The following is a 14,110-nucleotide window of genomic DNA, read 5'->3' on the forward strand; positions in this document are numbered from 1 at the left end:
AATTAGGACTTTTGAGTAGCTAAAGTATGAAAGTATCTTGAATTTTTAATGCAAATCCACATTTAACATTGTTACTGTGGCCTTGGGTCTTGGGATTTTCTTGCCTCCTTGCCAAATTTTTTAAAGACTGAAACTTCTTTTCTTTCAACTCAAATACAAGTGAGTATGTCATTCTTCAAAATTTGTAGATTTTATATATTTTGGTCTGATCTTCCATTTTAATATTCTAAAAGTTCATCTAAATGAGGAAGTATTGACACTTTTTTTTACTGATGCCACCACATATTTGTAAATGTTCTCTGCCTTTCTTTTAGCACCATGTAATTATATCCTGTCAAAGATTAGACTTGTTATTTCAGGTCATTCTTTAAAGCTTGCTTTTTTTCTTTATTTTTCCTTTCCCTCTTTTGGAGGGGAAAATGGCTGACAACAGTTGTTTCTGGTTAGTCTGTTAAGAGAATCTCACATTTTGAACAGTAGTGTTGATGTGTGAGGTTTATTATGCACTCATAGCTTCCAGTGAATGAATTTTAAATAAGATAATTTTGATTCTGAAGTCATGTAGAAATCTAAAAGTGAGCCCTTAGGTAGGAAACAATGGCAAAAATATGCACACTGCCTACAGAAATAAAAATGAGGATAGTGGCCAAAGAAGCAAAAACTGGGAGTTTTGGACTACTTCTTGGTAGCTCAGAAAAGATTCTGCCTAGTAATTTAATATCACAAAATCACAGTTTTCTTTGCTACATGGCTTTATGGACTCAATGGAAGAAGGAAACTGTGCTGTTACAGACTTTAGATCCAGAAAGAGCAGTTTTTCTATGCCCTTCAAAGACTGCTGTTGTATGGCTTCCTGTCCTCTTTGCCCTGCTGCCAGAGTTCCCAAACTGCCAAGACACAATCACTGTGAGTTATGGGAATTAACATGAGTGGAAAATTAACATCAGGAGACATTGATCTTTGCTAAGAGGGTGCATGGGCCGCCACTTGTGCAGTGATGGAACTGTTAGGACTGTTCTGAGCTGTGGGACTTGTTTTCTTGCATTCAAGCTGAAATAGTGATTTTAGGAAACTTGGCTTTCACCAAATATGGGTGAGAAACTGACATAATACAATAATGAAATTTATTAGTAGTTTGAGATTATGGGCTTTGTGACTATAGATCTAAGGCATGGGTTTCCAGTTCAGTTATGGGATATTCCACATGGGTACCTGCCCTAACGCTGTAAAAATGTCACAGCACTTAGCTCCTGTTCGCTGTCTCATGAAGCTGTGGTCACGCTTAAAAGAGGACAGCTTTGGATATAGTCCTGTTTCAGCAGGATTTAATTAGGTTCCCAGATTTACCATTTGGTTTTTAATAATGTAGCCTAATAAGCAACCTAAAAGCTGGGGGGATCCAATGAAAAAGGGCAGGTGCAGAATGTAAGCAGATAAAGAAAATGAATGAACACCTAGAAGTGGAAAAGAGGAAAGAAAAAGTACTTTGTATGTAGAATGGTACTGCTTCTCATAGAAAACAGATTATTTTTGATAGAGAATATAGTCTGATACTTGAGCAGTTTCTTTCAGGGCATCTATCCCTAGAACTCATTTTTTTGTGTCTAAATGCTTTTAATTACGTACATGGTGAATATTTATTCTTCTCAGGGGGAACAGATGTACAAAGGGTTCAGTGTTACATTTTGAGATGTGTTATTTGTGACACTTTTCAGTTATTCAAAGCAACCTGTGTGTGTGTCTTCGTAGTTCTTGGAATCCTCTTGCTAATAAAAATTAACAGAGTCTCTTCAATCGTTTTAGAGGTGTGTTTGATGCTTCCCTCAAAATGGCTGGTTTCTATGGACTCTACACTTGGCTGACTCACACTATATTTGGGATTAACATAGTCTTCATACCATCTGGTAAGGATTTGAGCAATTATATTCATAACTAATATTATGTAATTATTTATTGTACAAAATCAGAAATATTAAGTGTTGCTGACAACCTTAGGTCTGTCTGATCTTGGAGAATTTGGCTGTGTGAAGGGTGGAGAGAAGGCCTTGATTGCTCTTACCCTGAGCCTTGCCTTTTTCTGTTTTCACAACACATTCCCTGCCAGCTATTTTACCTCTTCTTTCTGTTTTGTTTGCTAGGTCTAATTCCTTCTCTCTTGTATTCAGTTCAATTATTTTTGGATTTTAACTTTATTCTACCTGTCTTGGCTTTGGTTTCTTTCACAGTTGACAGGTGCTGATTTTTCAAGATGCCTAAATGCAGGAAGATGTGCTATCATGGAAATGCATGATAAAGGAATGCTTCTTATTCTCAGTATCATTGTCTGTCTGTATTACCAGCCTCTGGTTTTCTTTTATTGTTTAAACCTGGCTTATCGGAGAAAAACCTTCTCCCCTGTTCTTCTTTGCCCTTTTTTCACTAAAAAGAATGATAATAATAGTAATTGCAAAATGTTTGTGTACAAGGAGGCATAAGGGGAAGCTATGAAGCAACAAACCCCAGTATAATGGGAAATGGCTGTATTGTAAAGCGCAACTGTCTTAAAGGCATTGATTGTCACCTACTTAGAGAGAGACCTACTTAGAAAGTAATCAGTCTTATTTTTTTCAGCTATATGCAAAATTTTAAAGGTTTTTGCTTTCTGGTTAATGAGACCAAAAAAAACAAAACCAAACACTTAGTTGTGCTTTGTATTATGTTTATTATACAAGAGGTGCATTAAATTATGGTGGCAGCAGATCTGTATTGCTTAAATTACCAACAGGTCTTTGTTATAAGCAGAAGGGTGTGCAGCTGTGTGCACATGTTTGCATACAGAAATATATGTCATAAATCTCATGTTTTCCTGCTTTCTCACTATTATGGATGCCTGCAGGAGACGCAGTAAGTTAGAGTGAGACTTGGGTTCATTTGCTTTTTTACACAGTAAGAAATGTACATGATTGGTATAACTTCAGGTTTTTCTAAACTGATGCCTCTTAACTCCTTATGACTGTCAGTTGCTGAAGCTCTTCTGTATGGGAAATGTTCCGAAACCTGAGCTGTAAAACACCAAGAGCCTCATGTGGCACTTCTTCAATGCTTTATTTATAGCACTTGATGGAAGGGGGACTTACTGGTGTGGCAAAAGTGTCAGAATGTAACTGTAAATATATTTGTGAAATATGTTTCTGTGATCTTTTTTTCACTTCTGCTTCTGTGTGCTCTAGCATTAGCAGCAATCCTTGGAGCAGTGCCATTTCTGGGGACATACTGGGCAGCAGTCCCTGCAGTCCTAGATTTGTGGCTTGTGCAAGGACAGGGATGCAAAGCCCTTCTGCTCTTGGTTTTTCACCTCTTGCCAACCTATTTTGTAGATACAGCAATTTATTCAGATATATCAGGGTAAGTACATTGAACACTTTTTAAAATTAGCATTGTAAAAATGATTGACAATCACTGATGCCTTTGATTAAACTCATTTTTCTGAAGCATGCAAAACAGTATCTTCAAGCTCAGGAATAACCTCATAGTAAGCAGTTTTACTGGCCTAAGTGCCTTCATTTTCCCAGGCCACTTTTCTATGAGCTTTGACACTTCAGAGGTCTTGAGCTCAACATCAGCAAAATAAACTGTTTCAGTTGGGTTGTTAGAATTAGTTTGTTTTCTGTTTATCTAATTACTGAGTAAAGGTGTGTAGCATTTTCTTATCTCCTAATGCCAGATAATGCTGCAGAGCAGATAAAAACCATGAGCTATTTAGGGACAAAAAAAAATAAATAGAGTTAATGTAGAATAAAGTGGTTCGCTTCTGTGTTGTTATAAATTAGTAGTTTTGTTTGCTAAATATAATTACACTGAACAGAGAGTACCTAATGATAATATGCCAAATATTAATACTAATTTTCATAGACTGTGCCTCTAGTTATTTTGCATTAATTAAACCTAACAGTGAAATATAATCAAATTACATTTTTTCCCAACAATAAATCATTGATAAATTTAAGGTTAGTAGCTATTTAAATAGGCAATAATTCTTCTGCTTCCTAGAATACATTTTTTTTTTGGACTGTAGAGGATACAAACTCTGTTTACTGTCCAGAAAATATATGGGAGAGGAATAGATTTTCTGACAGTGGAGGAAAATTGTGTTCCTCCCAATAAATTGAACAGTGAGCATCATGATGTCTTGCAGATTAGATTAAACCTATTTGAAATAGCTGTAATTAGGTTATGCAGGGTTTTCCAAATGGATTACCTTTATACTGTAGTCCTATTTCATTATGTGATCTGTTGTTTAATTTAGAAAACTAGACAAAAGAATGTCTAAACTGATGTAAATGCTGGGAAAAAATTGAAGTTTTTAAAGGTTTAGAAATTAATAATGTCTGTTGTTGCAGAAACATAAAACTTCAGGCCACGTTTGTCTCCTCAGGAGAGCAGTCTGGTCCTGCCAGTAGGTTAAGTTTGATCTGGCTGAGACATGATTGAGGTGTGTCAGATCTAATAGGTCATGTTTCATGGCCTTGTTTTGCACATGGTTGTGTTGAAGGTGAAGACTTGAAACTTGGGAGTTGAGTAGGACCATGGTAGAAACCTCAGGAGCTGCTGGAGCTCTGAATTGATTAGCTGGCATTTTCTATGTATTACACTCAGAATTTAGAGGAACTTCCTGGGAATTGTGTGCCAAGTTTCAACTGTAGTTTTTCTTCTACAATACCATATTGCCATCATTGTTTTAGGTATAAAGAATGAAGAATGATGAGCAGGGTTTGTGTAGATGCTGTTGGTAGGATTCACATTTCGCAGCTGAACACAGGTGCAAAATGTGAGCCTGAGATATAGAAGATAAAAATGGCATGGTTTACTTGCCATAAGAGCTCTTATCAAAAAGCTCTTATGGCCCCAACTTTCCACTAATATGTTCATTAAAATCCGGTTTTGTTTTTCATCTGAAAATATGAAAAGCTAATGATAGCAAACACTCAATCTGAGAGGCTTTTTTATAACGAAGTGAGAAGACATGGCTATTTATTTAAAAAGTGTATGCTAACTTTTCTTTAAAAGATGCACTTCAAGTTGCTGTCATCAGCTAACTGAATGGCTTTGCTCAGGGATCCTCATATTACCTGTTGCTAATTGTGTTAAAATAAACTTCAACAGTTCTTGACCATAAAGCATGAGCAATCTGTGTAACCTACCACTTTCCACTCTCAAAATGGAAGTGTGTTTGCCATTAAGCCCTTCAGACATTGTTTAGCAGATGTCTGTAAAGTAACTATTCCACTGTGGATCTTACCAGCATTCCAGGCTACAACAGTGTTTGATCTGTCATGCGAATACAGCACAGAATGCAGCTTGGAACCTTTGTGCAGTCATTCAGACAGCAGTTTATAGTGTAAATATGGGTAGCTATACCTAGATGGGTCATTTCCTAAGCTTAATGAAATTTCAGTATTAATTCACATTTCTTAATTGATAATGCTGTGTTTGTTGTTCTTAATTTAATGTCGTTCTTGTGGCAGAGGGGGTCACCCTTACCTGACAGGCCTTGCAGTAGCTGGTGGAGCATATTACCTGGGACTGGAAGGGGCCATCATAGGACCAATTCTCCTTTGTATACTTGTGGTTGCTTCCAATATATATAGTGCCATGTTGGTGAGTCCAACGAATTCTATGCCCACTCCATCACAGGCAGCGTGGCCATTGCAGATTTACAGGTGAGCTGGAAATGCCTTACTTGTATGAGTTCTGTTTTCACACACATCACTGTGCCTATTCACAGGTGTAGGGAATGTGTGCCTCGGGTTTATATAGTAGTGTGTGAGTACTGTAGTATTTGAAGAGGATTCAGCTGTCCCATATTCTAGAAATAAAAAGTATACCTAAGTAAAGAACTCACTGGAACATGTATATGGGAAGTGTTTGTTTAATGTCTCTCAGCCTCTTACAGAAGGCTCATTTAGAAAATTTGCTGATAATACCTTTATGTCCTCTAATTTATATGTTGCTGTTGTGCTAGGAGATGATTGAACATAATTTTTAAACTCTTACTATGGGTATCTAAGAGTTCATTGCCCTTAAAAAGGGGCATGCCCCAAATTACTTCCTTTTTTATGTCCTAATGTACAATACTACAAAATATAAACCTACCTAGATTTTAAAAAATGTGATATCATTATATGCCATTTTTCCATTTAAAAGTATTGTCCTTAGTAATGTCATTATTGAAGTTACAGAATTATGGAATATAGAAATGTGTCTTTAAACTGTACAGTTAGAAATGGGATAATAATAATAATAATACAGTTAGGAATAAACTCATAATTGAATAACTACTTAGAATTGTAAATCACATTGTGGCAATATTAACAATAGTAGCTATTTTAATGTTATTACTGTCTTGTTAAACTATGTAGGTTAGCTCATTATACATGTAACTTGAAGAGGATTCTCTGCTTGTCAGAAATAATTCTTTGCCTTATTCACATGAATAATGCTGTCTCCTTTCATCTGTGTAATTAAGGAGAAAAACTCCTAATTGGACCTGTCTGTAGTCTCTGGCTTGTAAAAGTTACATTCCAGTTGCCCTGTGTTAAACAGATAGAGCTTCCAAGTACACACAAAAAATCTTCATGTGTGTTTGGTTCTCCTTTATTTTATCAGAAACAATTATTTGGAATCACTGGGCAGATTTGTGTCTTACTTTTCACTTCTTTTCCTCCCTCCATCTCCCAGGTCACCTAGAGAGAGCCCTGAGGAGGTGAAGATGTCTGCAGAGTGAGGGAGGTGCTGGGCTGTACCCCTGCAACATGAGGGAATCGCTGTCTTCTGTCTTGGGTTCACAACAGCCATGGATGGCCTTCTGTCCTTCCCAGCTGTGCCTGGGGGCAGCTCACAGGGAAGCATAGGCTGCGTTTTAGGAGAAAGCACTGGCCTTACATTATTGTGCACTTTGCCTCTTCAGAGAGAATGTCTACTTCCCATGGCTTTGCATACCAACACACAGTCAGCTGCCTTGTTGAAGACTTTGAAGACCTTCTGTCTTAGCAAAAGAATAGTTAAGAGGACAGGTACATCCACTGGAGTCGTTATCTTATCTGCTGAAATTACTAACTTGGCTTTTATTTATTGGATTATTTGTCTTATTAAACTGTAGTAGCTTTAAAGAAAGCTGTAATTCCAAAATATTTATTTTTAGGCAATCTGGTGGCAAAAGAAGGGCAAACCACTCATTGTGAAATGAAAGTATAATGTAATAATTTGCTTCTCCTCAAGGTGTTTCTTTATAAGCTTCAACCATCATCTGTAACTCATAATAACACTTAAATATTATTCACTTACACGCACTGAAATTTAATGTTGTTGGAGACTGGTATTTTAAAAATCTTCCTGATATTTATAGAAATGCAAACTGTTAAATGTGAGTTTTCCTCTTACTGACATAGGAAGACTTGTTTAAATAGTTTAAGTCTTGCCCCCATTTTCAGCAAAATCTGATAATATTTTGCTGTTTATCCACCCTCCCAGTGGAGTCATCTTGTCCACTAAATTTAATCAAAGGCCTTAAGTGTTTTCAGACAGTAGTAATGTAGGATGGTCACATGTCCTTCCAGTAATTGGAAGAAGTTTCATGGGGATTGTTTAATGTTGGTTTTCAAATGCTGTGGCTAGTTCCATTCACTTTTTAAACAAATTTTAGTACCAGAAAGAAATGGGAGAGAACATAGATTTTGGTTTAGCTTATTTGGGGCTTTTTAACCCTGTAAAGCAGCTGGCCACATATCTTGCTGAGTTATAGGATATATCTTAATATATTAAGGTGCATCTTATTAATAAGCAAAGATCTTGAATATGTAATTTTACTTAAAATGCAGCTTTGGTGACATTTAAGGCCTTTTGTATTGATTGTCAAAGCATTTTGACACAATGGATCTTTACAAATGGATCCTTTTTGTAAATGAAAAGTGGGGTTTTGGTAAATATTTCATACTTGCACAGCTTTTCCGCAAATCCAGTGAGGCCCTAGTACAAAGTAGCAGATGCACTTGCTTAACCAAAGAACCACCATTCAATTTCCAGTAACTCAAATTGATTTCAGAGTTTGATTGATAATGAGTTGTACGAAATATAGGCATGCCTTGTATTTATTGTTGACAGTAATTCAGTGCTTGAAACAAAGGGATCTTATCCAGGGATAAGGATATCTAAGATATGTGCACAAACAGCTTGCAGATGTTTGTTTTACGTGAGTTCTAGGAGTGCTGACAGATTTGGAAGGTTCTTTCTATGATATTGTATGTATTTTTACATTGTTTTGAAAAATACATTGCCTTGGAAGGTGATTGGAAAGCACTCTGGTACTGAGTAAAGAAGAAAGTCCTGCTGTAGGTTTGCAATAAATAGGCTGCCTAACAAGACACAAATACTCTGCTCCTCAGATTTTCAAAATAAACTGCTGCAATTTTACTTTATAAAATTGTATGTTTTAAATGAAAGGAGTTAAGTATGCTGTTTGTGCACACTTGCAGGTATGTGTTTGAGGGACAGATTTGAGCTTAATTTAGTAGGATGACTCAGGTTTATCAAAACATGGAAACATACCATTTAATATTTTAAATTCTGAAAGATCTACAGATCATTAAGTGAATAAGAAGAATGTGTTGGTTGAATCAAGTATCTGTTTCATCTCCTTGGTTTTGTGGCTTATGAAAAAGCTTAAGTGAAACACATTTTTATAATTGTTGGTGGCTAGGGTGGAGGATGTGGGGAAACCTCAGGCTTTACTAAAATACTCCTGCAACTTTCTAACCAGGTGGAATGAGACCACCGTGATATTTAGGCAACTTCTTTATTGTATTACTTTTTTTTAGTTCACAGTTTTGCACTGAATTGTTGTGTTCTTGTTGTAGCTTCTTGTAGACAGCATTGAAAGCACCTCTTTGCTCACTGGTCAAGACATGTTTATTGTCCACATTTGCTATCCCATTTTCTGAGACAATCTTTCATACTCCTGTGGTACTCAACTCGGTCATTTTAGAGTCATTAAAATGCATTATTTTGTTTGGTTTTAAGTTTTCTTGTTCCCCTTCAACCAGTTGCCTTTGATCAAAGAAGGGTCTTTGCTGTGAAAATTAAAACCATGATTGAGACTCCGTTAACTTCAGTAATGCAAATGAGTAAAATCACCTGGGAAGACACATTGCTGTTTTGAAATTGTCCTTTTCCATCGTGGAATCCCTTTATACAGAGGATTCACATCTGATGGAATGTTGTTTAGTTTGTCCTCCTTTGAAATGAGGCTTCATTTTGATGCTTTCTGTTCCAAATTCAGCTCAGACTTGCCATGAAGAACCATCCATAGTACATGTAGTAAATGTAGTCAGTAAATGTAGCTTCAGGAGCTCGTGCTGTCTGCTGTACTTGATTGAGGAACCAACTATATGGTTCAGTAATGGTGCAGTAACATATACAACCAAAAAGAAAAGAAAAATAAAGAACAAAACTTCCAATAACACCTTCTTGGAATAGGAAGTAATCACTGATTTTCACCATGTTTAGGAAAAAAACCACAAAAATCCCCAAAACCACAAAATACCACCTTATGAAAGAGCATACTTTGATTATTTGAGTTTGGTGTTTAGCAAGTGTCTAATTACCAGCAGAAATAGAAGAACTTGTCATTGAGTATTTAGCAATCTATATTATTTTCTGAGCAGACTCAGCCTTTGTAGGAATGGTTTAGTATAGATCAGTCTTGAAAATAATCAAACTGGTCATTTTGACATATGGTCTTTGAAAACTGCCAGTTCATGGTTGTATTGCCTCATCTGCAAAAACAACCAGCAGTTCGGTGGGATAAGATTTTAGTACATGTATTGTAGCTTTCAAAAAAACCAATTCAACTCCCTGCTCCAAGATCCCACAGCAACAACCACCCAACCAATAAAAAAAGCCCCACCACTCTGTGCAGTGTGGTTTTTTAAGGAGAGCCATCTTTTCTGCTTGCTTGGAGGCAAGAAGTTGATGCTCTTTAGCTTTACTGTGAACAGTCATTCCAGGAGCAGGTACTTAGTAAGTGTATTTAGTACATTTAGTGTTTAATAATTTAGAGTTCAGAAGGGAATGGTCATAGTAATGCAAGACAATGTGGTCTTAAGGTATTGTGAAATTCAACTGTGGTGGTTTTTATCGTTCTCCTTGGGGAATTGCAATCAAGTGTAGTGCCAAAGGGCTGGTGCTGTTTGTGGCACTCGAGTCTGAGTTAGCCTTTCCTTCCTGTACCTTGTCTGAGCACTGCTGTAGCAGAGCTGGCCCAGGTGACTGTGTCATGTTAGCTTCAGGTCACTGTACATACTGGCTTAATTGGATCCATCAAGGAGCAGACTGCAATGGGCAAGAACCTGGCACACATTCATTTTGCCAGCCTTACTACAATATGGTGGCTTTCAGCACAGGTGCACCATGACCAATTGGGAGCAGAAATGACTAATTTTGAAAGGCTGCTTAAGAAGAAACAGTTTAACATTATAATAATACATATGATGCACATTTTTCAGAAGCTGAGTTGATACCCACATGTTATTTCTATGCAGAGATATGTGCACATGTGTATGTGCAGGTACACTTCTGCTTGTCTGATTTCAAGCTCTGTGGGGCTTCTCTTAAAGACACAGGGGAGGAGGATATACTTCATGTATATTTTGTCAGAGATTATTGGAATAGGAAATCCATAATCTGTTTAGTTAAAATAAGAAAAAAACATTGTTCAGGGGAAGTTGGATGCTGTCTCCAGTATTTTCCGTTATGGGTATAGGCATAACTTTTGAAATAGGTGTATGCTGCAGTGTTCAACATTGTTTTTCAGAAAGCCTGAATAAACAAAACTGGATGAAATTGTTCTCCAGTAAAAGCAGCAGCTGAATTGTGTTTGCTCTGCTGCTGATCCCTAGTACTAGGAATACTGCAGTGTAGCCTTTCCTGTGGACCTGATCCACTGAGGATGGAAAAATACCATTATTCTACTGAGATTCCATAGCTTTGCATCGTTGGTAGTGAGTGTTTCCACAGCTGCCTTTATTCAAACATTGTGTGTATATTATATTGACTTTAATATAATATAAACACAATTTATATTGTGTTTATATTATATTAAAGTCTGTGGATGGTGCCACCTTAATGGATGCTACCTCTGGAAGTGGCTATGATTTCCTTTGAAGGTGCTGAAGGGTGCTGGGGTTGGTGGTAGCATTCATTAGGTTTAATAGCAGAGGTAGCATTCTTCCAGAGATGCAGTTGCTTACCTTGAAGTTTGCAATTTTGCAAGAGAAAATTGATTTGCCAGATAATCTTTATGGAGTGTCAGCTGACATCTCTTAAATCCATGGATGCATCATCTTTATAAACTATGTATTGATTTGTATTTCAAAGGTTTTCTTCTTGGTTCTTACACTTTTTGCTGAAGCCAACTCAACAATTTCCTTATTATTTCTATTTGTACAAAACCGGAATCTTTTAAAACTCTTAACAAACATTAGGGAGATTTGATCTTTGACCTGGTACTGTCTATCTGTCATTTTACTAAGGTACCTTAATGCTTTATGGTAAAATTTTCCAAAATTGCTTTTAAGTGATAAAATTGGAAATAAGTTTAAAAAAAATTAGGGTTTTGAAAGAAACAATGCCAAAAGTCATAAATATATTCAAGGATTCTGGGTTTGCAAATGTATATATTGATATGCAGTGTTATATAAATATTGAGAGTCTCTGTCCTAATCAGACTTTAACTGAAATTTTGTCCTAATATTTTTAAGATACCTGAGAACAAAATAGTGCCTGTACATAATGAAAACAAGCAACATTTTCTACAATTCATGTTTACTTGATACAGATTGAGGAAGAGCCAAGCAAATCCTGGTAGCGTGACTACCACTGTTTTATTGTAGTTCATGTAGAGTAGAGAAAAGCTGCTAGTAATGCATTGCTGAGAGGTTGCTGTTCCTGGAAGTATTTGCACACATCCTCTAAAAACTGCCAGAATAATTAGGTAATGAAATACATCTTCAGTTCCCCAGACTCTTAAACTCATCCACACCCCCTCTGGTATCTTGTTTGGAATATGATTTAGTACATGAGAGTATTGCTTCTGTCCACCTTTGGGAATTGATTCCAGCACCTGGAGGCATGCTTTTAGTGTCCATATGGAAATAATATGTCCAATTCAGGAAGGAAGGAAGTGCTAATTGGAAATAAATGCATCCTTGATCTGCTCTGCAGATGGATGAACTTGGACAAATATAATTCATGTTGCATTGAATTGAAGGTTAATTTTTTAATATAAATACTATTTGGTGACACCAAAGTGAAGTTTGAGTGAGATGCAGGGCAGATTTGCTTGCAGCAGAGTGAAATCTGCAAGCTGATAAAGCAGAATGAGTGCTCTAGCATCTATATATATATGTATATATAAATATGAAGAATTTTTAGAATGATGCTTTTAAAGCAAAAAGTTGATTTCTTCTCCTAGCCTCACTTTTTACCCACTAGAGTGTCATAGACAGTGGTCCAATGAGAACCTATAGTCAGAGAAATGTTTCATGGTATTCATGTAGATTAAATATAAGAGATATCACAAAGCCAAAAAGTAGCCACGCTGCAAAAGTTCATTAGGCTTAAGAACTGGCATCTGGGCCATAAGGTTGGAAAAACAAAATCCCAGTATTTACTACTCTTCCTGCCAGTCTCGCCTAAACCAGAATCTTTCTCAAGTATCAATAAAAACTACTTTTGTGTTGTTCATAACCTACTGTCTGTGTAGATCAGGGTTTTCAGCTTGTCATCTATCATCATGTGTATATTCAGCAAGCATTCAATTTGTTCAGATTGTTGCCTTTAAACACCAATTTTCTGTGCTTTAGTGATGGTTGGATGGTTGGAAACCAACTTTTTATATCAGTAGTTAGGTTCTTGCCTATATATATATATTTATATATGCTAGCTAGCATTTGATGTTTTGGTCAAAAGATGTGGGAGGGTTGGAGTTTTTTTCCCCTTGGGAAATATCACCAAACCAAATCCAAAGAAACTTTTGACATCTTATCCTTAGACTGGCTACATCCTACTCAAACCTAACAGCAGATGTTTTGCATTACAGAGCACAGGTTGTTCTAAAGTGTGTGTTCCTACCAGGCCCCATGGGGATTTGGAGCAATAACTTCTATTGTCTGTTGACACGAATTTTGTCTGTATGTGTGATACATCTTCAGAATGGAACTGTGTCCGAAACTGATCAGTAATTGGGTTTGATAGAGTACCTGGTTGTGCATGTAAAATACTGACAATATAACCCCTGTGTCCATCTGTGGCCCAATGAAATGTGTAAGTTAAGGTTGAGAACTACTTGTGTAGACTGCAGAGGTATTTAAACTAAATAATTTTGATTGTATGCACCAGTCCTCATCCTAATAAAAATGGGTTTTGTAGCAGGTTTAAGAAGCTTTTAACTTGATATTGTATTCACACTTGCAGTCCTTTGTAAGCACAGAATGGTTAATATATTTTGAAATAAAATGCTATTAACATAAAGAGAACTGAGTTTGATTTGAATGATGGGTTCTTTGGAATCAGCCCCAGAGGCAGCAGTTAATGTGGTGAAATAAAAGGTGTGCTGGAGGCAAAGCTGGATCTGCAGCTCCTGTGTGTAACTGATGTCACTGAGAGAAGCCATACTTCACTTTTCCTTGCATTTTCTGTGGGAAGGGGAAGGACAGAGGCTCCAGGGTAGCTGTGGCTCAGCTGGCACCTGGCAGCTTGCTGCAGTGCTGCAGTACCACAGCCACACATCCAGAGCCCACAAACACTCCCATTCAGCACCTGTAAGTAATTCAAGTGGCTTCCATTATAGCCTGCTCTCTGAACTGGAAATGGTTGTTTAGTGCCTAAGTGGAGTTTTAGATCATTCTAAAATCCTGCATGATCCTCCCTGCATGACTGCTCACCTTTAAAAATGAGATATGGCTGATGGTTGCAGTTTCCACCCTTCTCGCTGTTCTGGGAGCAGTAGCCTTGCAGTATTTCCTACAGGAGACTCACTTTTAGCTAGTATCCCCTTAGTTCTCTGAAGGGGCCAAAC

At 37.0% G+C, this 14,110-nt stretch overlaps 1 protein-coding gene across 1 annotated transcript in view; it reads left to right on the plus strand.

Moving 5' to 3' along the window:
- The window catches only part of TMEM245 (transmembrane protein 245), a 71,071-nt gene extending 63,175 nt beyond the window's left edge, over positions 1-7,896 (plus strand). The window contains exons 15-18 of the mRNA XM_054285340.1: positions 1,804-1,904; positions 3,210-3,384; positions 5,505-5,699; positions 6,718-7,896. Of these exons, the coding sequence (XP_054141315.1) occupies positions 1,804-1,904; positions 3,210-3,384; positions 5,505-5,699; positions 6,718-6,763 (517 nt within the window). The 3' untranslated portion in view covers positions 6,764-7,896. The remainder of the gene's footprint in view (positions 1-1,803; positions 1,905-3,209; positions 3,385-5,504; positions 5,700-6,717) is intronic.
- Positions 7,897-14,110: the final 6,214 nt, after the last annotated feature.

This window comes from Melozone crissalis, unplaced genomic scaffold (genome assembly GCF_028551555.1).
Source record: "Melozone crissalis strain CALT ecotype California unplaced genomic scaffold, PUWL_Pcris_2 ptg000042l_1, whole genome shotgun sequence".
Taxonomy (NCBI): domain Eukaryota; kingdom Metazoa; phylum Chordata; class Aves; order Passeriformes; family Passerellidae; genus Melozone; species Melozone crissalis.